Source organism: Corvus hawaiiensis, chromosome 4, assembly GCF_020740725.1.
Source record: "Corvus hawaiiensis isolate bCorHaw1 chromosome 4, bCorHaw1.pri.cur, whole genome shotgun sequence".
Taxonomy (NCBI): Eukaryota; Metazoa; Chordata; class Aves; order Passeriformes; family Corvidae; genus Corvus; species Corvus hawaiiensis.
Window position 1 is genome coordinate 76,535,518 of NC_063216.1, and position 27,973 is coordinate 76,563,490.

General features: G+C 49.3%; 1 protein-coding gene across 7 annotated transcripts in view; it reads right to left on the minus strand.

Moving 5' to 3' along the window:
* Positions 1-494: 494 nt before the first annotated feature.
* The window catches only part of PFKFB3 (6-phosphofructo-2-kinase/fructose-2,6-biphosphatase 3), a 40,044-nt gene continuing 12,565 nt past the window's right edge, over positions 495-27,973 (minus strand). Inside the window, exons 2-18 of one of the 7 annotated variants that reach the window (XM_048301234.1) lie at positions 19,819-19,941; positions 15,199-15,324; positions 14,810-14,906; positions 14,507-14,573; positions 14,298-14,372; positions 13,934-13,990; positions 12,098-12,222; positions 11,152-11,359; positions 10,734-10,880; positions 10,491-10,595; positions 9,369-9,498; positions 9,128-9,190; positions 8,906-8,970; positions 7,246-7,416; positions 6,224-6,246; positions 4,345-4,392; positions 495-3,397 (exon numbers count right to left, since the gene is read on the minus strand). In XM_048301234.1, the coding sequence (XP_048157191.1) occupies positions 3,391-3,397; positions 4,345-4,392; positions 6,224-6,246; positions 7,246-7,416; positions 8,906-8,970; positions 9,128-9,190; positions 9,369-9,498; positions 10,491-10,595; positions 10,734-10,880; positions 11,152-11,359; positions 12,098-12,222; positions 13,934-13,990; positions 14,298-14,372; positions 14,507-14,573; positions 14,810-14,906; positions 15,199-15,324; positions 19,819-19,941 (1,637 nt within the window). In that variant the 3' untranslated portion in view covers positions 495-3,390. Of the gene's footprint in view, positions 3,398-4,344; positions 4,396-6,223; positions 6,247-7,245; positions 7,417-8,905; positions 8,971-9,127; positions 9,191-9,368; positions 9,499-10,490; positions 10,596-10,733; positions 10,881-11,151; positions 11,360-12,097; positions 12,223-13,933; positions 13,991-14,297; positions 14,373-14,506; positions 14,574-14,809; positions 14,907-15,198; positions 15,325-16,249; positions 16,269-19,818; positions 20,464-27,973 lie in introns of those variants that run through there. The other 6 variants (XM_048301237.1, XM_048301239.1, XM_048301238.1 and 3 more) reach the window with 6 other exon arrangements.

Below are 27,973 nucleotides of genomic sequence, written 5' to 3' on the forward strand. Positions count from 1 at the left end.
CCCTGCCTTCAGGGCAAAGCCAGCCCTGATCTCAGGGGACAGCTCTTGTCCAGCCCTTCATTCAGCACCAAATCATTTTAGCAGGTATTTGATTTCAAGAACTAGACCAGGTTTGAATAAAGGCCTAGTCCTGCCTCAGTTGCAGCCTAGATTTAGATCTAGGCAGGACAAGTCACCTTTCTATTCAAGAGTGATGTAGCACTCTTGAGTTGATGTTGAGCTTGGGGGGCATTTTCTTGTCCTAAGTAGGTGTTAACACTTGTAGAATTCAGAGAATGGATTGAAAAACACCTTCCACTAGAGTCCAGGTTGCTCCAAGCACCCTCCAACTTAGCCTTGAACACTTCCAGGGATGGAGCATCCACACTTTCTCTTTTATGAGATTTTTCATTTATCAGGCACAGGAATGTGTGTGAGGCAGCACGGGCTGGCACATGGTGACCCTTAGGGCCTGAGAGCATAACTTCTAACACAAGGAAGAACCAGGTCACATCTGTATTTCAACAAGATAGTTTATTGGTCCAGCAACTGCAAAATATACAAATTTCTGAAAGGCATACCCTGTTTTTAAGCTGGCACAGCTTTACATCAGGCAGTTATTCCAGATGTATATACAGAACAGTTAACATCCCACAAATCAGAAACAAAGAAAAAGTAATCCCAAGTAACTACACCCTTCTCTCCAAGCTTTGCAGTGTACATTAAATAAATAAAGAGCGCTTTGCTATAAAAACAAAAAATTAAAAAAATAAATTCAAGTATCACAAAGGAAAACAAACTGGGAGGGAAAAAAAAAAAAAAGAGGGGGGAAAATAAATCATTGGTGTGGTTTGACGTGTCCTCTCTCCCACCCTGCCTTGGCTGTAGCATCCCTGCCCAGTCTTTGGCTCTGTTAACCAGAAACAATGGACAGCAAGGTTTTGGGGCAGTGTGATGGCACAGGGCTGACACCATCCCACCACCCCTCCAGCACGAGAGGAACGCAAGAGACCAGTTTTCCCATTACTGGTAAAAACACCATGTTCAAATTTCAGGTTTGTGTAGACCTACTGAGACCTCTATTACTAATAAAGGAAGAAAGTTTAGGGCCAGTATGGGGGTTTTTTTCTGTTTTATACATATGTATTTATATATATACACACACACACACACAAATACACACCAAAACATCCACGCAATTACACGTGTACAGGATTGATCTTGGGGCAGCCAGACGTCATGTTTGTATTTGCTGGCTTATCTTTTTGCAGCAGGAGGATGAGAGAGATAAAACTCCCCCTGAAGGAGGCTGAAAAGAGCCAAGTGAGTGGCCTCCCCAAAACATTCATTCATCTGAAAGGCAGAGAAACCAAAAGCACAGGGAGAAGTCTGCTTTTAATGAGGCTATTAAAAAAGAAACAAAGCCGGGGCGGGGGGAAGTGTTCTTTGTTTTATCTGTACAGGAATATGATACACATATGCACAAGCTCACACAGGCAGGGCACTGCCAGGACTGCCACCCCCGTGGGACACGGGCTGAGCGTGGCCCCGGCGCCCTCCCGCCGTCGGTGCCACTCCGAGCACGAGGCCGAAGCGCGAGGCACTGTGGTTCGCCTTTTCCCAAAGGAAAAACAGACCAAACCCACCCCCCAAACATCCACACACTCACAAAAAAAAAAATAGTCATCATTTCTCCCCCAACCCTCTCCGCTCCCATCTCTGGGGATGGTATTCCCTACACGGGACACTGGGGAAAGCCATGGGAAGGATGAATCCACCTCCAGTCCCCCAGCCCAGTGCTGGCTGCAAGGAGGGGTGTGGCTGCCTTCAGCTCCTGCCTCCAGCCAAAAAAATATGAGATGGGTATGGAGAAGATGCTGCACGTAGGTGGGGAAAAAAACTCAAAATCCAACACAAAAAAAAAAAAAAAAAAAAAAAAATTTATTCAAAATCCACAGACTTTTGCACAAAGCAATAGTGGTTAATTGCCATTTTTAACTGCTGTCTCCTAGCCCAGGACAGGCTGCCAAAAGGGATCTTATGGATCAAACACGGGGAGGTTGGCTGATGGAGTCAGTCAGGACCTCACCCTGTTCCCCCCACCTCAAACACTGTAACTACTATTTTTTTTGTAGTCCCAGCTTTTCAGCATGCAAAATACAATTAAAAACAAACAGAAAAAGCTGCCTGTATTCAGGCTTCCCCTGTGAAGGGGCACAACTTGGAAAAACTAAAGTAGTTATGCTTCTGCCACAAATAAAGTGCAAAAACCAAGCAGTTTCTACATATACACATACACACACACGTGTGTGTATATATAAAATTTAAAAAATACAGACAAAACTGTCCCTTCTTGTGGCTTTTTGCAGTCAGACAGGGACTCCTGCAACCTGGCCAGACCTGTGGCCACCTCCATGAGAACCTCTGTGGCTACAAAATGCATCTAACTCAGCCTGGGGATCCAAACTCTTCCCAATATCTCCACTTCCATCTAAAAAAGAGGAAAGGGAAGATGAAGTACCAGCACAGCACTTCAAACAGTGCTCAGCCTCCCCAAAATTCAACCCATGCCTGAACTCAGATCATCCCTGGGTGCTCCCCAAGATGAAAGGATCAGCCAAGCCCCTGCTGGCGTGGTTCCTCATGCACTGCAGGCAGCTTTCAACCAGTTTTAGCAGCAGATCTACATTCTCTGCAAACCCCTTTAAGGTATGTTGATTTTAAAAAAGTGAAAGAATGGGTTTGTTTCTTTTATTAAACCCAGAAGTTCTTGCAGTGAAGGAGCTCACAGAGCTGCTTTCCTGGTGCTCACAGATCTGCGTGAGCCAGGCTGGCGTGTGCGACAGGCTGTAGTGTGGGTGAGGGACTGCAGCACAGCATGTTAGGGGCTTGTTCAAAATTAATTAACAATAATAATAATTAAAAAAATGCAAAACCCCTTTACCCACCCCTCCCTTCCCCCTATTTCTCTGCTAACCCCGCACCATCCACATATATACACACCCCACCCAGAGACGGATGGGTACCAATCATCTATACAGAAGATCAAAACCACTGAAAGAGAGGAAAATTAAAACTCCTGTGCGCTACAGAAGCACTTTACAGCTCGCTACGACCTAACAGGATGCTGGAGAGGAGAGCAAACGCTGCAGCCTGAAGAGCTGGTGGTGACCCCAGGGGGAGCCGGGCTCCTCCTCCGCTCTCCTGCATCCCTCCCCCCTCAGCAGAGCAGGACTTTGCGGATGAACGGGCAGCGTGAGTGGAGCCAGCCGAGGGTTGGCCTCGCCGCAGCCAGAGGGGACCAGTTTGTAAGCAAGCTTCGGGAATGGCGATGGGATGAGAAGCTGGCGGCGCCGGCGGCAGCGCCCTCGCGACAGTGCCCACGGAGTCACGACGGCTTCTGGGAGTTGTTCATGTTCTGGAATGAGAGGGGAAGGAGAGGCGTTGGGGGCTGTGCTGGAGTCAGGCCCCAGCCCAGCAGCACCTTCTAGGAACACATGAACAAGGGGACAAGGAGGAACAAACCACACACAGGTCACTAAAATGCACCCACCACAGAGGGGAGGACACTGCCCACCTGAGCAGAGAGGCAGGTGACTGACTCACCACTCACCCCCTCAAGCATTGCCTGGCTTTAATTACAGGGTTAAAATTTAGATACCTCTAAAAACTGAGCTGAACCCAAGGCAACCCTCCCACCCCACCCTGTCTGCACTTGTGAAGCTGCTCTTTGGTCAAGGCAAGGTGACAGGGGACCACAGTGCTCATTCACACAGCCCAATTAAACATCTCTCTCTTGCTCCCCTTGAGGGTGGGCAGTGTCCTCCCCACCTGCCAAGGACAAGGTCATTGTTTGTCCATCCTTGGCAATGCCAAGGACAGGCAGCTCCGACTGGCCATGCCAAGGATCAGCCACCACCAGTGGTTGAGCAGCAGCACAACTCCCCTGATGACACCCCATGAGGTACCACGGGCCCAAGAGACGCTCTAGACACAGTCCTGGTGCAGGGTGACAACAACAGGTACCCACCAGCATGTGGTGAGGACCACAAAACCAGAGACAACCAGCTAAACACAAGCAGGACTAATCCAGAGGAGAGCATCTGCTCCAGGAGAAGCCCAGGGGACCACAAGGACATTTCCCAACTCACAGAACTACACAAAACAAGGTAGGGAAAAAAAGGACTAGGAAACAGCTAGGAAGGATTCTCTTTTTTTTTTTTTAATGCTTTTACTACCTAAGCTGCCCCTTACAAGCACCAGGAATCCCAGCCAACTATGAGGCAGAGCAGGCTGAGCTGTTCTCTCTTATCTAAGGAGACAGGAGGAGGGTCAGGAAAAGCCACATGCACCACAGCCATTTACCTTGGAAATATTAGCAAAGAGAAAACTTTGAGAAAGTGACAAACGGGTCTTCTTTTTAAGCATGAAAAGTGAAGGGGAAAAGAAGGGAGGGGATCAGGTGACTGTTCAAAAGTGCACTTTGGATCACAAACCAAGCAAAAGGAAAAGAAATCATCGCGCCAAGTCGTCCCACGACCCCCAGTCAGCTCAATCCCACAGCCAGGAGGACTCTGAGGTACTCAGCAATGTCCTGAGCCTCTCCAGGTGTCCCCTGGTCCTCCTGGGTGGGTGTCAAGACCCCAACAGTGAGAGCTGATGCAGTGAAGCTCCCACTACCAACCCAGGCCTACGGTGCAAGTTGTGAAGGAGGCACCTTCCACCTCCCCAACCCCCATTCAGGTGGGGACAGTGAGGGACCAAACAAGTGTGCAAGGCAGCAGCCTCCCAGAGCTAAAAGCAGTGTGAATGTCACCAAGCCTTGAGTTTGGCATGTCCTCATGGGTCCCACAAAGGCAGCCTCCTCTAGGAGGTGGAGACAGGTTCCCAGCTGCTGCCAGCCTACACCTGGCATGGGTAACCATCACTGACTGCTCCAGCACAATCTGACACATCCATCTCCCAAACTCAACACCAGAGTGTGTTTTCAGTGTCCCAGCCAGCACTGAGGCATGCAGTGCCTTTTATTACAATACAGATGGGAAAAAAGTGGAGAGATGGATGGACAAAAACTAAAATGCTTTCAGAGCAACCCAAGAGGATCAGGCATTTCATCAGAGGCTTCAGTGGCCATGAACAGCAAGTGAAGGTGCACAGGCATGCAGGCCATGCTGGGCAACTCAACCTCTACACTCATGCAGGAGCACAGTGATCTCAACCAACCTGTCCACCAGCAAAACCAAGTGCAACACTCCTAACTTCCCTTTTCTCTAAAAGGCTTACTCTAAAAGGTGAAGAAATATGAGGTTCAACAGCTGCTACAGACAGGCAGGGCTGAGGTCTGGCCTGGCCATGTTAGAGCAGATCCCCCTGTCTTCAGCCCACAAAACAACCCCAGACAAGGGATGCTCACAGGCCAATTTGAACTGGCCCTCAGAGGGCAAGAGGATCCCTGGGCACTACCCCAGTATCAGCTCAGCCCCAAAGTCTTCCAAGTCTTTGAGAAGACATCTGAGCACTGCTCAACAACTGCTGCTCTCAACTCAATGATGTAGCACGAATTAGTCCAAAGGCTTCAAATTTATCCCAGAGCTGTCCTGTTCCTGTTACTCAGGGATCTAACAGCACTAAGCCAAACTGCCAGAGCCTTGACTACTCATAATTAGTGCATTAAATGCTCAAGATGTCTTGCATGCTCTAGGTAGAGGAGGACAATTTGCAATTACTCTGCCCACGACATCTAGGCTGACTGTTTCCAAAATCCAGGTTTTGCAGAACTGCAGATGGCTGATCCCAGGATCATCCAGCTCCACAAAACACATTCCTGAGAAGGTCAGAAGCTTCTCAGATATCACTCTGGTGCCATCACTCAGACACAACTCAGAGACCTCAGGAAGGACAGAGCACCCAGGTCTCTCACCTACAGTACAGTGTGCTATCTCAGAGGAGACAACTCCAGGAAAACCCAGCAGCATCACCCATAGGCAACACCATCAGAGCACAAGCAAGAATTTGCTTAATTTCACAACAAATTTGGGATATTTCAACAAGCTAGGATACAAACAGCACCCACAGTCTCCTCTCTACTTTCCCTAAAACAAATCCTCCCCAAAACCAGCAAAACATCAACTCCAAGTTGTCCCCACCCCATCCAGATTTTGCAACAACAAAACACCCCAGCAGGATGGCAAGAGGCATGGAAAAAAGGGTTGGAAGGGCGAATAAGACGCAAGAAGGTACTTACAGGCATGCCTTCCCTAGTAAAGGCTGCAGAGAGACAGAGAACAGAGAGAGGTGTCAGTAACCCCGCACCGCGCAGGGCAGAGGACAGTGGACAGCAGCGAGGGGCAGCCAGAGCTGGCAGAAGGTTTGTTGTGAGGCTCAACCAGCCCAAGCAGAGCCCTGGGAGCTGAGACAGACTCAGCAGTCCTGGGAGGCTCATGCAAAGCAACCAAGCAGAGCAATGGGGGAGCACGGAGCCATTCCTAACCTGCTCGGGATCTGGGTGAGGAGGGGAGAAAGGACATCACACAACACAGACAACAGGGAGAGGGGCTGGGCAATAACAGAGAGATCCAACAGGCAGCTGGTGGGAAGGGCAGCATGGCAAAGGCTCCTATAGATTATACAGGACTCCTTAGTGAGCTTAGGAGGGAGTTTGTGCCTGGAGAAGTGAGCAGCAAGCAAGGCCTCTCTTCCTATGTCCCTTCATGGGTGGGTGAAAGAGGAGAGGACACATGAGCACCATGGCAGCTACCCACACGGTTTCACCCACGTTCACCACACCGAGAGCCTTCTACTCAATTTTGCCTATGGCTCCAGGATGAAGGAGACCCCTCCAGCCAAAGGTGAGTCTTGGCAGCTCCTCCTTAAGAGGAGCACAAGAACATTTGATTTATTGCCATGCCCAGGTCTACACCAGAGCCAAGCACACCCAGAGGGAAGGCACGAGCCCTTTGTTCCTGCTCACGCCAGGGAGGAGACTCCTCAGAAGGTTGATGCTGAATGGTGAAGGCACTAAATTAATGCAGCCTAGAGCTCAGGTTCTCAAAACCCAAAGAGGATCAACAGTGACCCAAGGCAGGGAGAAACAGCAGCCGTGGGAGGAAGACGCATCTCAGACAGCGGCACAGGTCATGACAAGTGCAAGCAGGCTCCTCAGCTTCAGGAGTGACAGGAGGACAACAAACAATAAAACGAGAACAACAACAAAAAAAGAAAAAAAAAAGAAAAGGAAAAAAAAAAGAAAAGAAGAGTTCAACTAACTTGTCCCGGCATCTGCGTGGGCACTTCCTGAGGAACACAGCCTGGCAGGGCAGAAGAAACAGCCACATGCTCCTCAAAGCTGTTGATGCGAGGTTTTTTGGTGGGCTCTGGGCTTGCTAGAGGGGTAACGCTATTACGTCTCATGAGCGGGTTAGGTCCCTTCTTTGCTTCCTAAATTAAAGTGAGACAAAGAAAATAAAAGTAAATATAAAAAAATAAAGCAAAATAAAAAAAAGGAAGAAGGCGACAGTTATAAAGGAAAAAAAAAAAGAAGCAGGTTGCTTTGGTTTTCTTTTTTTTTTAAAGCGGCCTCTGCTTTTCCCCACAATCTGTCAATGAGCAAAGGATGCACTGAAAGGCTTCGGACACAAAAAAAAAAAAAACCCGATGCAAAATGTTCAAGAGCGCAGAAGGGGAGGGGAGAAAAAAAAAGGCTCTGCACTCAGACACGAGACAGATTTCCTCCTCATCCAAGTCTCAGCTGACAAAAAAAGTAACTACAGGTAGCTAAATACACCCAGCAGCAATCAAGGCATGACTCTTCACAACACAGAGGTGCCCATCAGTCTCCTCCTCAAAGCTGGTCCCCCCACCCAGAGAGAGGAGTGAAAGCAAGAAGAGGGAAGATGAGCCAGCCCAGGCTGATTAGGAAGATTTGGGAAGTAGGAGCAGAGCAGCCAGCGAGGGTCGGCACTGTGCCAAGCTGCAACTCAAGCAAGGAGGGATGGAGACAAAGCCGAGCAGGGGCACCCAAGCACATGGCACGTGTCTCACCCCATCCTACCCGAGGCCTTCCTGCCATCCCCAGAGAGGGTGGCAAAGCAGGGTATCAATGGCCCAATGCAGGGAGAAGGACTGGCTTCCCCCCTACAGCTGTGGGAAGGGACAGGCTGCTCAGGTGCTGCCACCTGACAAGGCCAGGAAGCAAAGGAAAGGAGATGTGAGCCAAAAGGGGAGAGCTCCAACTGCTCAGCATCACTTTGGGCTCCACCACCACTATGCACAAGCTGGAAGTGTCCCAGCATCTTGGGACATGGGTGCTACCAGGGTCCCTGTGGCCCACTCTGGGTGGGTGCCCAGCCCTGACACCAAGTTGGCATCCTCCTGTTCTGGCCTCTGACCTCCAGTGGAGCTCTTGGCAGACAGACACAACCTTACAAGAACTTTTCTCCACACGAGGGGTCTCCTCCACAAAGCATCCCCAGCGCAGCACTGCCACCTCCCACCCTGCAGAATGACAGCCATGGGCATACCAGGAAAAAGACCCTCAGAGGCAGATGTAGGGCAAGCATTGAGCCCAGGCTCTGCCAGCCAACTGAGAGACCTGGGAGAAGGCACCTTCTCCATCCACGGTGCCATTCCCTGCTCAGGCAAGTGGATGACCGTGCAGGTGGAAGTCAAAGACCAGGGAGGAGTTTTCCCTGGGCAAACACACTGGGAAGTAGGAACAAGCAACAGCCCTTTTCCCTTGGAAAACCCTCAACTGGCCACGACTTTGCAGAGCAAAAACCCATCTGATGCTCCCAGTCTTCCAGCAGCACTTCCAAGCACCCAGCTAAGCAATCTCCCCATGCCCACCCCAGGCATTCCCACTGCCAGCTGACCTCAGGGGACAGGAGGGGGACACCAAAGGGCAGCTCCAGGGAAAAGCAACACTCACCTCTGGCCGATCTCTGTGGGTGTTGACTGCTTCAATGTTCAGCGAGATGGATTCCACCCGGCAGCCTGCAGAAAGGAGCACAAAGACAGATGAGCAAACCCAGCAGGCAGAGGATCTTACCAAGTGCCCCATCATAGATCCCTGCTTTTCTTCCAGAGGCAGGCTGGATTCAGGAGGAGGTGTAAGTCAAACCCCATGCATGTTGAGGAAAGTCTCACTCACCATAGGCTACCGGGGTCAGCTTCAACACCGTGTGGAGGGGACATTTCAGGTAGGGCATTTCATCTGCAGAGACAGCAAAGCAGGGGAGTTATCCCACCTCCTCTCCAAAGGCAGGCTCACACACCTTCGTCCCACACCAAAGAGATGCAGGCTCCAGGATGTGAACACAATCTCCCCAGAGCTGTATCCATCATCCCTCCTCCAGCAGGGCCAATCCCCTTCCCAGAGTCAGGGATCTCACCTGCACTCTTGTCCAGGAAGTACGCCAGGAGACAGCGCATGACAGCCTGGTGGCAGATGACAAGGACATTCTCTTGCCTCTCCAGCTCCATGATGACCGGCTCCAGGCGCTGCACCAGGTCTTGGTAGGACTGGGACAGAAGGGAAGAGAGATGAGGCATGGAATCACAGCAACGAGCACCCCAAAGAAACAACAGTCCTTGTCTTGGTACCCCTGCTGATTTCACACCTCTGAGTAAACCAACAAATGCTAAAAAAAAAAAAAAAAAAAAATCCTCATCTTCAGGCTACTCTAGAACTTCTTCTGTCAGAGAAGGAGCCATTCACATCTCAGCGAATCACAGCTCAGTCCTGGAGAGTTTATTAAGGTAAGCAACAATAGCTTTGAAGACAGCACCTATCATCTTGAAATTTGATTTTATACAGGATTTCTAAGTTCTGAGAAGCCTGGAGCAAGCTAAGAAACCCCAGGGTTTTGAAGGGCCTCATAAAAAACCATGACAGGCAGCCAGAAGGAGCCCCATACACCCAGAGTTGGTGGCTGATATCCCTACACATTCTTCTGTTAGAAACGCAGTCACGAGGATGTCCCCCAAAGTTTTTTTTGAAATATTTATGGGCATGACTTTCATTTGGGGGATAATTAGCTCAATTCACAGCCCAAAGTATCATCCAGAACTGATGCCAATTCCCAACTCATTGTGTCACACCCTGAAAGCAGACTACCAGGAACAGAGATATTACCATCAACCCTTAGGGAATGATGCTGAGAACAAGGTGAAAATTACTTTTTTTGGAAATGAAAGAAAATTGGGGCAGCACAACACCTCGAGTGGATATAATGATGGAGGTTGGACTATAAACCTCCAGGGACCTTTTCCTCCTAATTTGCTAAAAAGTCAGTGGGACTCTTTGTTAAGTGACATATTTCTTAGTGAGATCTTAATATACCAAGGCTTCACAAGAGCTCAAGGTAGAGGTAAATATGAGCCCTGATCCCTTTTAAATCTAGTTTCTTGGAGCCCTCACTGCTCCCCTGCTCAAGAGTAGAGGACAGAATGAAGACAGAAAGGACACATTTAAAACAAAAGTGACATCTCTGAGGGCCTCCCTGCAGACCTACCTCCCCAGAAGGATAACGGTAGTAATATTTATCCTGATCACGCAGAGCAAATTCCTCTGGATGTTGCTCCCTGATTTCTTCATAGGTCATTTCTTCACACACACCCTGCCAGGACAGGACATCCATGAGGTTACTGGACATGCTCAAGTCAAAAAGCATCAGTACAGACACCATGCAAAGCAATGCTTTCTTGCCAAGCAACAACCAGCTCCATCCAGCTGTTGTGGCTGCACAGATACTCACAGCATCAATTTCATTGAGTGCCTTCCACTGCTCGTAGGGCAGCTGAAGAGCTTCTGCTGTTTGGATTGTCCTCTTTAGCTGGCTGGTCCAAACTTTGAGGTCCTTCAGGTTCTGCTCTTCCACAAATTTGTTCAGTGCAACTGCAAACTGCGGGACATAAAAAAAGAGAGGTTGATTCCTGGTCCATAGCTTCCTAATGGGCCTTCTTCCCTGCGTCCCCGTAAGTGCTGTCTTCCATAGGCAGGCAGACCAGTCTTCTAAGGGGAAGGGCAGCCACATACTCATTGATCCCCAAGAGCTGCAGATGGATCCTCAGCAGCCCAGCTGTCATCAAACATGCACTTAACCCAAGGTACAGCATCTACTACAGCCAAATCACTCCTGGAAGCCACAGGGGAGCATTGTGGTTCTCCCTCACCTTCTTGCCCCTGTTGGAGAGGCCAGAGTCCCCTCCAATCCTGCCCTTGAGGTTGAACTCGCTCTCCCCGTGCCGACAGAGGTAAATGGTGCGGGGCTGGACGTGGATGTTCATCAGGTAATAAACAATCCTGCTCTGGATGTGATCCTGAACCCTGTTGACCAGGAACCGCCGGCCAACGTCGATGACTTTGATGAGAGAAAGTTCCCTAGGGACAGACAGAGACATCATTCTCAAAAGGCAGCCCTGTGAGTTCTCTGTCCACATGATCACCCAGCTCAAAGGATTTCCTGCAGGCTATTTTCAGCAGGGAGCCAACAGGTAACGGGGATTCATGGAGAGCTGAATAGCACCAGTGTAATCGGCACCCCTCCTCTTGCAGCAGTAAAGAGGATTAGACAGGACTGACAGGGAACATACTCCTCCCCAGGACAGGGATCAGGAGGACTGGGATAATCTGTGCAGGGCACACAAACGTGTTTGTGAGCAGTGGAAAGGCTGGGAGGTGCCTGCAGAGTCAGGGAGGACAGCAAAGCTCTTCCAAGGCACACAACAACCAGGCAGAAACCACAGGGCTTGCTCAATCCTGAGCTTTGAGCCAAGCAGTCCCTTCCTTTAACTGGGACAATGGCAAAAGCACCTCAACCACGCAAATTCAAGTGCTTTCCCAAAGCCTTTGTATTTAGGCCCACAGATCAAGGTTTAAAACAACTCATCCAAGCCCAGAAGAGCCTGGGAAGGCATCAGTGCCCATTTCCCTGGCACAGGACAAGGGGTAACCAAGATTTGCAAGAAAAAAGCCTGAATTCAAGGTGAGGCCTGGCCATAGATCATTCTAGAGCAGCCAGGTGTTTGAAGACAAAGTGAAATACAGCGCCACCCCTCACTGCTCCTCTCCTGGGAGAAGGCAGGTGTTCAAGGCAGCTCAGAAGTCAAGGTCTCTCACCTGTCATAGTCATCAGGGTCGAGGGGCTGGTAGCTGGCTTGGTAACAATTGATCCTCTTCATGAAATCCTCCATGGCATCGGTGGAATTACAGTCCCGGTAATCTGGGCTGGACAATTTGACTTCCTGCAACAGGAAAGACACCATGCCACAAGGAGAGGTTAGGAGGCTTTCCAAGCCAGACAATGCTAATCTGGAATTTCAAAGTCCTGCCAAGAACCAGTGATTAGCTGAAACTAAGTGATGACTTCTTTACAGTCATCACTCATCATAGGGCAGAAGAGAAGCAGACTAGGCCCAAAACCAAGCACAAAGTGGGAGAACTTGGTATAAACCATTTGCATGATTAGTACAGATGCTCATCAGTCCACTCCCATTCTCCCAGGAGTTGGGGTAGCACCTCACCACCCAGCAGAGCAGGAAAACTGACCTTCCTTATGGCTAAAAAAGCCCCATCAGGTTCAAAGTCAAGCTGAGAATGGAAAGTGCATGAGCTTAGACAAGATGCTTAGCTCAGCTCAGCAGCAGGCTGGTAGGATGGCAACATTCAACCCCTTTCCATGCATTATTTCCTGCAAGCTACTGGGCTGAAAAACACTAGAAATGGGCAATGTGAATATCTGCAAGCCTCATGGACTAAGTCCTGCCTGAACTAATCTAACAAGCTGCTTTTTCCTGAAGATTTGGGTTTGAACAGCAGCATTACACATGGGTAACTTCACAAGCAATCCTGAAACCAACAGGATAACACAATGGATCAACGCCTGTGGCAGCATCCCAGGCCTGGGCTGTATTTTCCACACTGATCCCAGCACTAAGAGCACCATTCATCTGCAGTTCCCCGTGGAGCAAAATCCCACGCTCAGCTAGGAGCTCATTTTCTCGCCCTTCAAGCATTAGTTTCCAAATAAAGGGATTAAAATCCTCCAAAAAATCCAGCTTAGGGGGAAAAAAAAAAAAAGCAAACTGAACATTTGGTTGTGGAAAAGGCTGTGTGCAACCTCCCAGAAAGTTGGTCACTGGAACAACATGGGACAACAGCTTTCAACAGGAGCAAAAGACACTCTTCAGCCCCAGCCCCTGGCTAGAGGATTTGCCTCCAGCGAAGCCATGTTGGCTGTCACCAATCACCTCCTTATTTTCCATCTGCCTTAGCTGAGTTTCCAGGATGATCTCCTCCATGATCTTCCCAAACTGAGGTGAGGCTGAGCCTGTAGTTCCCCAGTTCTGTCAGGGCTTTTTCTTTCCTAACCCACTCCCTGGCTGCTCAGGTGATCTCTGTATTCCTCCTGGGCTGCCTGTCCTTGCTTCCATCCTCTCTCTGTAGGTTTCCTTTTTGTGTTTGAGTTTGCTCATCCACGCAGCCCTCCTGGCATTTTTGATGCCTGCTCCTTTGTTGGGAATGCATCACAGCCGAACTTGGAGAAGATGACCCATGAACATTAACCAGTTTTCTCAGGCCCCTCTTCCCTCCTGGGCTTTTTATCCCATAGTACTCCATGCCAAAATCTGCTCTCCTGACATCTCACTTCACAGCCACTGAACCCCAGGCTGCCCTGGAGCTTCACAGTCCTCACCAGCCCCTCCTTGTTGGTGACAACAAGGTGCAACACAGGAGAGCAAACAAGGAGAGGTGCTATCACTTGGAGAAGGCAGTCATCATCAACACATTCCAGGAACCTCCTGGACTGCCGGTGCCACGCTGTGCTGTCCCTCCAGCAGATACCAGGGTGGTTGAAGTCCACGAGGAGGACCAGGGCTTGTGAAGGTGATGCCATTCATATCTCTCTACGGAGGGAAAGCAAAAGCAGGACACTTCCACAAGTTCCACACTTACCATAACGTTGGTGGCAACTACATTGGGATCATTGCAGACAGATTCGATGAAGAACACCTGGGAAGCAAAGCAAAGCTCAGCTGGAAGCCACCAACAAGGTTTGTAACATTCAACCAGCTCCTTGCACAACACAACCTCCTCCCTGCTTGACCAAGGGAGGTCTCCCTCAGCCCCACTCCCACCAATTCCTTCTCCAGGGCTAAGTACAGAAAATGAGGGAAGAGTTTCATATTTTTAATCAAACCCAGCAGTGAAATCTCCCTCACACAGGAGCAGCAGGAGGATAACACAAGAATGAAAGAACATACACCAACTCTACACTACACTGGACTTCACAATGCAGGCATCAGCCCCATGCACCAACCTTGAATCCGTTCTCTTTGGCAAAGTTTAGGATCATCCCTCTCCTCTCCCGTGTGGTATTAGTGGCATCAAAAACCTTTAAAAGCAAAATATCTCAATTAGCACCACAAAGGCCTGGTTTCCCAGTGAGCCCCTCCTCAGAGAAGGGACTGCAGAAGACCTTTGGGGCCAGCACAGCTGCCAAACCCCAGAGCACATCTCAGAGCTCACCGCAATCTGCCCTGCCTCCTCCGTCAGGTACAGCTTCACATCCCTCAGGGCAGCCATGGCACATTGCCTGCAAAAGAGGGGACAGACACGTGGCCCTGATGCCCTCTGGGTGCATTGGTCACCCTGAAGTTACCAATCCCATAGAGGTTCAGCTTTGAGCTCTCAAAACTCTCCTTGGGTAGGAAGGGGAAATTCAAACCAGAGCCCAGCTTCTCTGTTCGTCACCCCCAAAGTGGGTAACTGTGATCCCAGCCACAGGCTTCAGCACCCCTGTGGGATCAGGGAGGTGGTGCCCACACTCACCTCCTGACTTTCATGGCTTCCTCATTGTCAGGACGGAAGAAGTCATAGGAGCTGTAATGCTTCACAGCCTCACGGCGATACTCCCCAACGTTGAAAACTGGGTGGGAAAGGAGGAAAAAAAAAAAATCAAAATGAGGAGCTTGACTCAGCTGTTCAGCTTCTGCAGTTAAAGAAAGCTAGGGGCCAAGAAATTACATCCTTAGAGCAAAAGGCTCATGGCATCCCTTGGTCTTCAAAGTGAAGGAGAACCTGGGCTGCTCAGGATGTGAAAATACAGATATTTGGCCTGTATCCCCCACCACCCCCCATCTCCCAAAGCACTGACCTCCCAGAGGAATTCCTGAGGACCACACCTCCTGCTTTTCCCTGGAAGCCAGTGAAAGCCTTACCTTTTGTGGGGACACCGATCCAGTTGAGGTAGCGAGTCAGCTTCTTGGAGATGTAGGTCTTGCCACGGGCTGGCAGGCCAACCATGACTATCACAGTGGGGGAATTGGCAAGCTGAGGCCCACAAGCTGCAAGGAAAAAGAACAGGAGCAGCTCTTAATTCTCCAGCTCATCATCCAGCATCAACCCTACAAGGCACCTGTTTTTATCCAGACTCCTTCCAAGTCCTTCAGCAGCTGCAGGACACCTGAAAGCCATGGCAAGAACATCCTGAAAGTAGGCAAGGGGCCAGCAGCTGGCCCAGGCTCCCTGGACAGCCTCTGTGCCTTGGTTTGCAACCAAAATAAAAAATAATTTTAAAAAATTATTTAAAAATCCAGGCAAGCACAGCTTTGCATTCCCATGGCTTGGCCAATTCTATGAAAGGATAGCCAAGGACTTTAGACCCAGCCCTGCAGCAGTGCTGCTGAAATACCAGGTCTGCTCCAAGATCTTCACCCACAGAGAGCATCTTCCAAAAACCTTTGACTAGATTTTCAGCTGACACACAACCAACTAACCGGATTTTCTGACGACAAACAAGGCAAGAGAGCAACAGAACTACCAACATTCAAAAGCAGATATCCAAGTGATTTATCCCTTTTTTCCTCATAAACCCAAGCTGGGTTGTTGGGTTGGTTTTTTTTTTGTTGTGGTAAAGAGGGTCCATGTCAAACAGCTGGAAAGAAAATCCAGAGGCAGCATTTGCAGGACAGATGGGACCCTGCAGGGGATTTCTCACCCACCCCTCCATCTACCCAGGAGCCCAGAGACCTCATAGGAAAGGAATGCAGGGAGTGAGTGGCTGGTGGCAGAGCCATAAAACCCAGCTTAATTATGGCCTGGGTGGAGAGCTCTGCCTGCCTGTCACAGCTGCCTGAAGGTGGGACCAGGGGATGCCAGGGGCTACCGAGGATGGTGACAGGGCTGGGGTAGATTTTTCTCAGTGTGGATCTGGAAAAGGCAAACAAACTGAGAGGTATCCACAGAACATGCCCAAGTACGTGGGATTACCTTCCCCTTCAAAGAAAAGAAATAAATCCAACAGCTGAAGAAACCAAATTAAGGCTTCAAGGAAGAGTTATGGTACTTGGTACCCAGATGTCAGAGAAGAGCCACCCATCATCTTCCCAAGTTTCTGACCAAAGCAAACTCAGCAAGCAAGAGATTAAAAACTACCTAAAATATATTTTCTCTTTTTTTTCCCCCTTTCATAGATTTCACATTCCTCAAGCTGGAGCTGCCCTCATGCTCACGCCCTTTGTGCAACTCACCCTCCCCAGTGCTGCATTTAAAAATCCCAGGGCAGCTCCCAATAGTTTTGGCACAAGTGCCAATTTTCTGTGCTGAGGTACAAGGGAGCTGTGCAACATACCTAGAAAAATACTTCCCCCCACCCCCCAAGTCTCACATCCTCATCCAAGCTATGGGTGCAAGCCTGTTTTTACACAAAAGCCACACACTTATTAGATAAAGGGGGAAGGAGGAAGGAACAATATCTGAATAAGGAACCTCTCTCTACCTGCCAGTGGACAAAGGATCTCAAAGAGCAGAGCCAAGAGGATTTGGGGCCATTAAATAGCACTTCACGAGTAAAGGGACAATGCTGGGTACTGTTCATGTCCCTGTGGCTCCAGACAGCTGTGTCAGTCCCAGAGCTGGCACTGTGTGAGCATGCACATGTCACCTCCAAAGGGTGCTGCAAGAGTTAAGCATCCCTAATTCAGGAATCTTCCCCCAGTTTTTGCTGCCAGAGGAAAGATCCAGGTTCCCCTTGTACAGTGGAAAAGCACCTGGGGAGCACTTCCCAAAACACCATGGCATCAGTGAGCAACTTTTCATCAGGAATCTGAGCCCAAACCAGAAGTCTCCAGGAAACTTTGCATCAGGGATGAAACAGAACCCAGTGTTTTGCTCCCAGAGTTTCACAAAGGCCTCATTCATCATTTCCTTTTCAGCACTGCTGGGAAGCTATCAGGGATTTCAATACATATTCATTATGCCTTATCGACATCTAGCCAGGTAAGGCAAGGACAGGGATGACTTTCAGGCTCAATCAGAGGATATTTAGAAGGAGCTCATCGCTTTTGCTATTTGCCAGAAAGTCAGCTTCACCAGCCGGTAAAAGGAAGAGAAGAAGAAGAAAAAAAAAAAAAAAAAAAAGAACAACAACAAAAAAAAAAACCAGCACAAAGGAAGGAAATTTGCTTCTGTAAAAAGTCGGATAAAACAGCCACCTCCCCACTTCAGGCATTTTTACAGTCTCCTCATAAGTATTCCCCAAGAGCCCCCTACAAACCCAAACCGCATGTTCCGTTAGTCCGATTGCCCTTTTCCCAGCTTCTTCCCGCTGCAATTCCAGCACCTTCAGGGATGCCTGACCCTGCACTCTGCACCGCACGCACATGTGGAACCGCTACCGCCCCAAACCCTGCGCGCCGGGCATTAACGCGCCCATCCCCGGCGGGTGTTTCCACACCCACCGAGCCGGAGGGACGGGAAAAAGGATGGAAAAGAAGGAGAACGGCAGCGGCAGCCCCTTCCCTCCTGGAGCATCCCCCTCCCCTCGCCCGGCTCTGCCCAGCCAGCGCCTTCGACGGCTTGACTTTCCCAGCCCCTACGTGAGAGACGTGCAGCGTGACAGCAATTTAATGGATCGCCGTCAAAAGGCCAGCTGAAGGAATCACTGCAGCCGCCCCAGCCTCCCCTGGACGAGCAATCGGACAATCGCACTAATTATTTCACACCCAGGGAGCGTCCTTCCAGAGGATGCTCCCGCTCCCTCCAGGCATCGCGCTGGACGTGGTCTCCGTTATTCCTCCGTTCCCACCCAGCTTTGCAGCCCTTGCTCTTTGTTGCTGCTGAGAAATTAATAGCACCTCGCGTTTAAAATACCTTGAGTTAAAAAAGAATAAGCTAAAAAAAGGTCTAAATACCCGCTTTCCACGTTGCACAGCAAACGCTGCCCAGCATGGCTCGTTTCCGCCCCAAGAAAAAATAATTAGAAGCCACATTATGTTATTAATAAGCCCCTCGCTGCCTTAATATATGAAATATATTAGTTTTCTCCTCGGCCAAGAGGGAGGTGTCTCTGAAAAACCAGGTGAATGAAGTGGCAAAAAACCACTGCATGCACAAGGGATTTCTTTCAGAGGTGCCAGTCCTTGAGAAAAATCAAACCACACAGACACACGTGCAAAGCATTAAGCCCGGAGACGTTTTGTCCCACTCTAAGCAAAGCCCTTTGGCAACCCAGATGTGCAGCCTGTTGCTGAAATTCATTTCCTCGGCAGCTCCCGCTACAGAGCTGCCCTTGCCAGGCACAGGCTGCATATCCCAACATCTGCTCCAGGGTGCCTGACCCACAGCCACGGGCAACAGCATCTGGCAAGTTCATAGGATATCTATTTTTTAAAAAAAAATTATTATTATTGTTTAGGAGGGGAAACTTCCCAGCCAAGGTAAATAAACATCAGAAGCGACTTTAAACGCCTGATGAAGACAAGCGTCGGAAAGACTGATTCACCCAAGCCACTTCCATCCCTCGCCAAGCTGCGAGTGCCACCCCCTCCATCCCGGCTCCGCACATTCCTGCGACGCTCATTTAGAGCTAAGAGTTGCACAACTGGCAGGCTGTCAGTGTAGCTGGTGGGCGAGTTAAAGGACCTGCCTCCTGAGCCTTCGGATTGGATCATGAATCAAGATTTGGTTTATAGTAACACCGGGATGACCCAAGCATTCGATATATATATATATATATAAAACCACGGTTTCAACCACTCAAGGATCTTTCTGAGCTTCAGAGACAAGGGGAAACCACTGCAGAAGTTACAGCATTAATTTCTGCCTCCCCCTCCACCTGCCTCCTATCTCGTCCCCACAGGGTTAAGTGGTAAAGTGCAAACGGCTGGTGTTCGGTTGGGTTTGGCTTTTTTTTTTTTCCTAAATCCATTGCCCTAATCCTCCCTCCACGTCAAAAAAAAAAAAAAAAAAAAAAAAAAAAGAAAAAAAAAAAAAAGAAAAGAAAAATTTAGCACACTAATTGTACGGGGTTTGAAGCAAGCTGGTCTCGTGTAAGGTGTCCTGTCACATGGCAGGAGGGGTGTGGAACGAGATTATCTTCACGGTCCCTTCCAACCCGAACCATTCATGATTCGGTCATTAACAAATCCCCAAGCGAGCTGCTTGACACCGCGAAAATCCCAGCTGAGCTGGCGCCCGGGTGCGAGGTGAACAACCTGCTCCCTCTCCTTTTAATCCCAAGGCTAGGAGCGGAGAGTGGAAACTGGGCCACGCGTGTCCCAGCACCTCCCCGCATCCTGCGCTCGGCGGGGCCATGTGACGGCTGCACCTTCCTCCCGCTGCCAAGGGCTGGGAGTGAGTCACGGGATGGCAGCGAGTGGGATGCGGGCACGGGAGGATGCTGGGGCACGGAGAGAAGGGAGGAGGGATGCTGCAGGGATGCTGAGAGGGCGCTGCAAAGAGCCCCGCCGGGGTGCGCGGAGAAAGGGGAGTGCTTCCCACCCATCCCATCCCTCCAGCCAAATCCCATCCCTCCGGGATGCTGCGGTGCCCGTACTCACAGCGGCGGGGCAGAGCCGGGCGGTTGTCATTGGGAAGCCAAATCTTCTGGATGCGGCTTTGCGTCAGCTCCATGGGCATTTTTAAAACAAAGGTCTTTTTGCGCTCCGCGTCCACCTTGATGCCTTTGCGGGAGGGAGGAGGAGGAAAAAAAAAAAAAAATGGGAGGGGGGGAAGGAGGTGGCGGAAATATATAATAAAAAATAAATAAAAAGGGGGTTTTTTTGCAGTCAGTGGTTTGGGCGAGCGGCTGCGGCGCTTTCAGATGCTGCTCCGAGCCTCGTGAAGGTTTTACGGCAGGAGGGGGAGGAGGAGGAGGAAGAGGAGGGCCGGGGCTGCAGGGCACAAAGCCGGCAGGAGCGGCCCCAGCGCAGCCGCTGCGCGCCGGGAGGGAGCGAGGACGAGCCCCGCCGCGAACCGCGATGGAAAAAAAAAAAAAAAAAAAAATATATATATATATTTTTAAAATTTTTTAAAAATGATCTTCCCTTTTTAATTGGGAAAAAAAAAAATAAAACAAAAACAAACAATAATAAGAGAAGAAAGGCAGCAGAATCTCCACGCGAGGCGGCCAGGGAAGGAGCGGTGCTGCAGTCCGCACTGCTGCTCGGGCCGGCTCCGCTCACGATGTGCCAGCAGCCGCCGGGCCTCCTACTTCTATCCCGACAGGCCGGGACCGCCTCCGGGGCGGGGCCGGGGCCGGGGCCGGGGCCGGGCGGGCGCTGCGGCGCCGCGGAGGAGGAGGAGGAGGATGGGCAGGAGGAGGAGGATGGGCAGGAGGAGGAGGATGGGCAGGAGGAGGAGGATGAAGGGGTGGGAGGGGGATAGCGGTCCCTGCTGCCCCCTGCCGCCCGCCCCCCGCACTGCAGCGCGGACAAAGGACCCGCTTTGTTCCGAGGGGGGGACGCGGCACCGACCCCCCCCCCCCCGCCCAAAGCGGGGAATTTGGGGTGCGCAGGGGACCCCCAAACTAAAATAGTTAAATAAATGTGCTATTTAATGTCTTACGTCTTTTTAATCCACGAGGGATAATGATGTAAAATGATGTAAAGTGAATATAAGGAAAAAAAAAAGGGGGAAATTAAAATCCAATAATAAATAACTTTTTTAAACTATTAAAATAATTGAAAAGGAATGAAAGATATGAAGAGAAAAACAATAAAATGAATCAAAAATTAATTAAGAAAATAAATAAGGAATAGAGGGGAAAATAAGGAGGGAATAAAGGAAATGAACTAAAAAATTGGAAATAAAGTGGAATAAAGTAAAAAATAAAATTGAAAAAAAATGAGAGACAAAAAATTAAAATTAAAATTATAAAAACAAAGAAAAAGAAAAAAAGAAAAAAAAGGAACCCAAAGTACACAGCGGTGGGATGTGGGGGGGCTCCTCCGGCGCGCCCCTTGCGCCCCCCACTCCGCGCTCAGCGGGTTCGGGCCGGGGGGTCCCGCGGGGGGCCGGGGGATGCCGGGGGGTCCCGGGGGACCAGGGGATGCCGGCCCTGCGCTCCTGCACGTCGCTCACGTCGCACATGCGGTGCCGGGCCGCCTCCCCCGGAGGGGATGCCCAGGATGCGGCGGCTCCGCCTCCGCCCGCGGCCACCGCGGCTGCTCCGCCCCGCTCCGCGCCCGGGCGGGGCCGGGAGGCGGCGGGGCCCCCCCGCGTCCCTCCGCGAACAGCGGCTCGGGGGCGGCTGGAGCGGCCGCGGCGCTGGGGATGCTCCGCGGGGAGCCTTTGCTCTCAAACGGGCGCATAATGCTAATTTTTAATCAATACTTTTAAAATTTAATATTAATTTATTCATCTCTTTTAATTATTTATTATTTAATCGTTTCCAACTATTATTTTATTATTTTACTATTTTACTCTTAGTTCAATATTTTCCTAGTTATCACATTATATTCACGTACAATAAATATGTTGTTGCTATTATTAATTATATTAATATTAATATTAATAGTAATAATTTTATTATAATAACAACAGTTATTCGTAATAATTATTTTTATTTTCATCATTTTATTAGTTTATTAAACTTCTTAGTGCACTCGCCAGGTTCCTACAAGTTACGTTTTCACAACAAATTAGGCTGCAAACAGCATCCCAGCAATGCTGACAGCCCCGAACAGCCCCTGTTTGCAGCACAGAGGGGTTGGGACCACCCTGAAAATTCCTGTGATGACGCCCAAATCCCTCATACACAGGTGCTCAAGCTCTCATCTCTTGGGAAGGATGCTGGGTGGGAATGTGCCACAGCAGGGAAATGTGGGAATATGTCATAGGTGGGAAGAGCTGTAGAGGTGGGAGCATCTGCTTTGATGGTGTTTCATAAAGCAAATTTTGCTTCAGAATTCAAAGCCTGATAAGGAGCATTTTGGATACCTAAAATGTTCGATAACCTTTTTTTGTTACAGAGGGTATTTTACTCCTCTGGAAGCAAAGGCTTGTATTTTTATAACACATCTAGAAAGAAGATATTTCTGGCTAATTCCTTACATGGAACCAAGATGGAGTAAAAAGTGCACAATCTTTCCCTCTCCTACACAGGGAAAAAATATTCACAGGCAAAAAAAAAAAAAAAAAAAACCTAAAAATAAATTTTAAAAAAGTTACTATGAGTGAGCTGGAAAAGAACCAGAGATTTGGGATGTGGGAAGGGAGATGAGAGAGAGCTGTGAGTTCTCCATTTGGCAAGGATGGGATGGGAGTCAGGCACAACAGCACTCCCTGGACCCCTCTGCACAAAATCCCCAAATCCTTTTCACATGTAGGGCAACAGAAAGTCGGCTCCCAGCTAGAGCATGAGTCAGAAGGAGGACAAAAATTCACATGATATTACAGGACAAGGAATTTGGGCATCATCCCCCTTCCTCCAGCAGCTCTCTCCCCTCTCCGTGGCTCTTTTCCACTTCACAAATCACCACCCCCACGACATGAAAAGGAGCCTGAAAGCGAAACCCTGCCTGAATTAAAATCACAGTCGCTTCAAATTAGATCCACCTAGTAACTCTTGGCTTAGAAACTCCTAAATAACTGGAGCGGAAAGCTTCAACTCCTAAATAAGTGACCTGGATTTCAAAGGCACGAGCACCCAGCTGCTCCGAGGGAGGTCAGCTGGAAGAAGCACCATTACTATTTATAAGGCACTTTCATGCCGGGTGGAGGGTGGGGAGCAGGACAGCGCTAGGTGCACTCAGAGGATTATTTTTCGCCCTCTTAAATCGTGCTATGCCAAATCCCAGCTCTCTAAAAATAGCACCTGGACTGGTAAATAAGCTGTTGCTCACAGCTGCTGTGAAAGGAGCCCAAGGGGGTGCTTAGCTCAGCGATTTTTCAGGAAATTAAGTCACTGGTGCGGCCTGAATGTTGTCAGGAAGAGGTGCCAGCTCCTTGGGAGCCACCACAGGCACAGCGTGACATGGGACAGCCAGTGATGCTGTCCCACAGCCTCATTCTCTGTGTGGCAGAGTGTGGAGCGAGGAATCAACCAGTCAGTGTAGGCTGGAGGTGCTGCCATACATACCCCAACCAGAAAGTGGCAGATATTTAATAAATGAGAAGGGACAGGGTATAAATGTATAAATGTATAAATGTATAAATGTATAAATGTATAAATGTATAAATGTAATACCAGGGCTCAAAATCTGAAAGTCCTGGTGGTAGATAGGGAAAAAATTGACCTTGAGCATCCAAGGGATGAATGCAGCAGGTCCAGAGAGGTGGGAGAGGGAAGGGCAGTGCAAAGAGGGAAAGTCTGGGAGAAAAAGGGGAAAATCCCATTTCTGTGAGAATGGGACACACACCTATTATGGTGTTTACAGCCTTCAAACTTCTTCAAAACACCAAAACTAAACCCTCTCAATTCCCTCCTTTCTTCCACTGCTGCTCCAACGTCAAACTCACCTAGCAACCCATCCTGAACAGTGGCATTAGGCTCTGGACACATCCCAAAATAACAGCTCCAGACTTAATTCTCCATCCCCTTTGGAAGAACCTACTGGTTACCAGCCAGCCTTCCCTGACATCTTCCCCCTGGCATCAAAATGCCAGCACCAGCAGCGACTGCTCTGGCGAGCCCCCACTCTGACTAAGCCATGATTCATCCTCCTCTTTTCATGTCTTTATTTTCTGTATTTATTTGATTTCCTCTAAAGGAAACTTGGAAGGGAAGGACCTGTCACGTTCTTGCCTACGTCCAGTGCCACACGCATCGTCTCCTTTGGACGTGGCATGGGGTGCAGAGGGGGAGAGATGCCTGGTGGGATCCTGGTCACACATCCAGGAATTCTTTGCAGGGTTAGAATTTGGAGGGGGTGGCTGGGAGCTGTGTGTGCATCACTATATAGATGCAGCCACTTGTGTGCTCTGTTCATGTCAGGGCAGCTTCATCTGCAGCAGTTTCCAGTATGGCCTTGGTTTCTCGGCCTGGAATGTGGGCACAAAGTTCACAACCACAGAATGGTTTGGGTTTAAAGGGATTTTCAAGGTCATCCAGTTCCACCCCCTGCCATGGGCAGGGACACCTTCCACTGTCCCAGGTTGCTCCAAACCTCATCCAGCCTGGCCTTGGACACTTCCAGGGATGGGGCAGCCACAGCTGCTCTGGGCAACCTGTGCCAGGGCCTCACCACCCCCACAGGGAAGAATTTCTTCCTAATATCCCATCTAAATCTACTCTCATCCAGTTTAATGCCATTCCAAAGTGCTCCCTACCCCAGGAGCTGCAAAAGTCAGGCAGCAGCTGTCCAGATTCTTGTTAGTGCATTAACGACATTTTCTTGCAGCAGAGAAATTTATTCCTCTGGGCTGACCAAGGCATATTTATGTGGTTTTCAAAAAACACAAAACAAACAAACAAAAAAAAACCAAACAAAAGAAACCAAAACAAACAAACAAAAACCCCAAAGCAAAATGCTAAATTTTGCACTTGCAAAAAAAATTTTTTTAAATAGTGGGATACTGAAGAAACCAAGAAAATTGTCCGCAATATTTTCGGGGAATTAGATGCTTTCAGAAAGGTCAGGAAGGAAACCAAGCGGTTGCCCCTCCTCTTGCCAGCTGGATGCTGAGTAGTTTTCACTGCTGATGGCGCTTTCTTTGGAAGGACTTGAAAAAAAGCTGCTAAGGGTCAGGCTCGTAGTGGGGAGGGTGATAAATGTCTGATTTTTATCAGGCTGATAAAAATGTTTGGATTTGGAGAGGCAGCTGGAGTTCACGGTCCTTTGTGCCTGCAGGTTTCAATCGCCTCCCTCGCCCCTCGCAGGTATTTCAGTTACAGGAATAAATAAACAAAGAGCAAAGTGTGAACTGTACCTGTATCACCAGGATATCACCGCTCCCTCTCCCTCATCCCGCCCAGGTCCTGATGCCCGGAGGGGAACACGAAGAGCTCCTGCATCTGTCCCTGTAATGGATCGGGGTGCTTCTGCCGTGGAAAGCAGCTTTTTCTTTCCTCTCCTCTAAACAAGTTGTGTTTCCTTCCTCATTCCTTGCCTCTCACCCCCTTGTTCTTGCAGTCTAACACTCCTTTTCCTCCTTCAGCCACATCGGGCAAAAAGGAACTGAAATCAGGCAAAATCATTTCTTCACGGTATAATTTGCAGACAGGTTTCCCCGCAGGGATTACGGGATGTTTCTCAGCATTGGGATTTACAGACCCCTACCCTGAAATCAGGGGAGAGCTCCTGGTCCCTCTGCAGCTGGGAGTGCTGGGCCCTGCCCGGGGTGCAGGATGCAGGCAGGGCAGAGAAAATCGCATGCCCCAGAGCTCTCCTTCCTTCCACCCACCAGAGCAGACACACGTTCTCCTGGCTGAGGACAAGCCGTACAGTTTTTCAGCCTATTGCACCCTCTGATTGCACCTGACGTGCTCATGAGACTCCTTCCTTGGCCGGGTGTAAGAAATTCAGCTCATTGCTGACAGCAGCTGGGCACTGCGACACCACTGGAGCAAGACCCGGGCTGCCACACGCCTGCCTGTGGGTGCAGCCTGGCTTAAAGACAGCCACAAGCAGAGAAAGGGGGGAAATTCAACGGGGTTCAGCTTCTGACATTGAGAAACCAGGGCTGAGCCCCGGAGGGGGAAATCCCCACAGAGGCACAGGGCATTGCTCACCCCACAGTATCAGCCCCAGTCAAACATCGCACCCAGGGCTGACCTTTCCTGGCAGCCAAGGGACAGGAAAAGTCAGGAAGAGGTTGCAGAAATGCGGAATTCAGCCATAATCAGCTGATTGCAGCTTAGGGAGCTCCCTGCTTTTGCCCAGCCCTCTGCTCTGAGCTCGCCGTGTGTTGTCACCATCACACTAGGAGCCAAGCAGGAATTCTTTCAAGAAGAGTAAATTCTTCCTGAAGTCAACCCTCTGCAATTTTTTTAAAAATTTATTTTAATGTATAACTCTTCAGGCAGGAGGATAAGGGTTCAAACTTTGTTCGAGTGGTCAGACTTGTGCCCTAACTAGAGGTGTTTGGTTATAATTGGCTGAGTTAAAGCATTACAGCAAAGGAAATGGGAGAGTTGGAAATGCAATGCCTGGCTTTGATGAATATGGGGAAGAAGAAAGGATGAGAGCCTGGATTCAATCTCAATTCACCAAATTAAAAGCAAACTATTTCAAGGTTCCCTCCACTGTCCTCAGAGAGTGGATGCCTCCAACTGTGCTCAGGTCTTGGATGGTCCCCTGGGAAGACCCAGTAAATCTTAAGACCAAAGATAGGGAGATGTAAGATGGGTGTCCATCGGCCAGGACTGATGACCCCAAAGGAGCCTCCCAGACTGAGGTTCATATTTAAAATCCCAGGAAAGGAGGTTTATTTGTAATTTTAAAAAATAATTATATTCTGTATTTCTCAAAAAATATAATTTGGAAATACTGTTCTGAAGCTGCAAATATCCTTTGGAGCAGGGATATTTCTCAAAGCTGGCAGCTCTGCTCAGAAACAGGTCCAGGAGGATTCAGTAATGTCCTGTGAAAGTTCCCGACCTTATAAGACTAGTGCAAAACAAAACTCACCCCATAAATGGGCTAAATCATAAAGATAATTGACTCCATAGGTTACAGAGAGGGTAGATTTAGGATAGATATTATAAAGAAATTCTTTACTGTGAGCGTGGTGAGGCCCTGGCACAGGTTGCCCAAAGAAGTTGTGCCATCCCTGGAAGTGTTCAAGGTTGGATGGGGCTTGAAGCAACCTATTTCTGTGGAAGGTGTCCCTGCCCATGCCAGGGGTTGGAACTGGATGATCTTAAATGTCACTTCCAAACCAGGCCATTCTGTGATTCTATGAAACACGGGGTCAGAGGGTAACTAAACAGCAAGAAGTTGGCATATTCCAGTCTCAGGAATTTATTACTGGTTCTCCTTGAAATAAAACCTGGCTGCAAAAGTTCAGGCTTGGTCCCAACAGCAAGGGTCAGAGGGTGCAGATCAGTCAGAGAGCCACAATTCAGGTTTTGGCATTTTTAGAGCTTCTGAAAAGACAATATTCACATGAGTCTGACATTGGGTTGAGCCTTCTACTCCCAGGTACTTTTAGTTGTGTGAAAGGAACACCCCCCTGTTTGCCCTGTTATTTTAAGGTATGAAATTTCCCACTGAAAGTCCTGGGATTGATTTAGAGTGTAAATCCACAGGATGTTGAACTTGACTTTAGGTTACCTCATCCCTAATCAAGAGGCCACAACCACCTGCAACAAGGCACTGATGCAGCACAAAAATCCTGCTGGTCTGAGAGAAAAGTGTGTTTACAGGGCTATTCTGTCCCAGCTGCCAGATCAGATATTCCCTGTCCTGCTGCTGCCAGCAGAACTTGGCATGTGTTACCACAGTGCCTTCTCAGGGAAAATCAGCAGAAACACAGCCTTTTTCTCACACCTGAACCAGACCTAATTTAGGATTGTTGTGGTTTAACCCCAGCTGGGAGCTCAGCCCCACTCGCTCACTCCCCCCACAGAGGGATGGGGGAGAGAACTGGCAGGAAAAAGTGAGAAAACTCAGGGGGTGAGACACAAACAGTTCAATGGGCAAAGCAAAAGCCACGTGCACAAGCAAAGATAAACAAGGAATTAATTCCCCACTTCCCACAGGTGTCCAGTGATCCCCAGGAAAACAGGGCTCCATCGCATGTAGCGGTGGCTTGGGAAGGCAAACACCACCA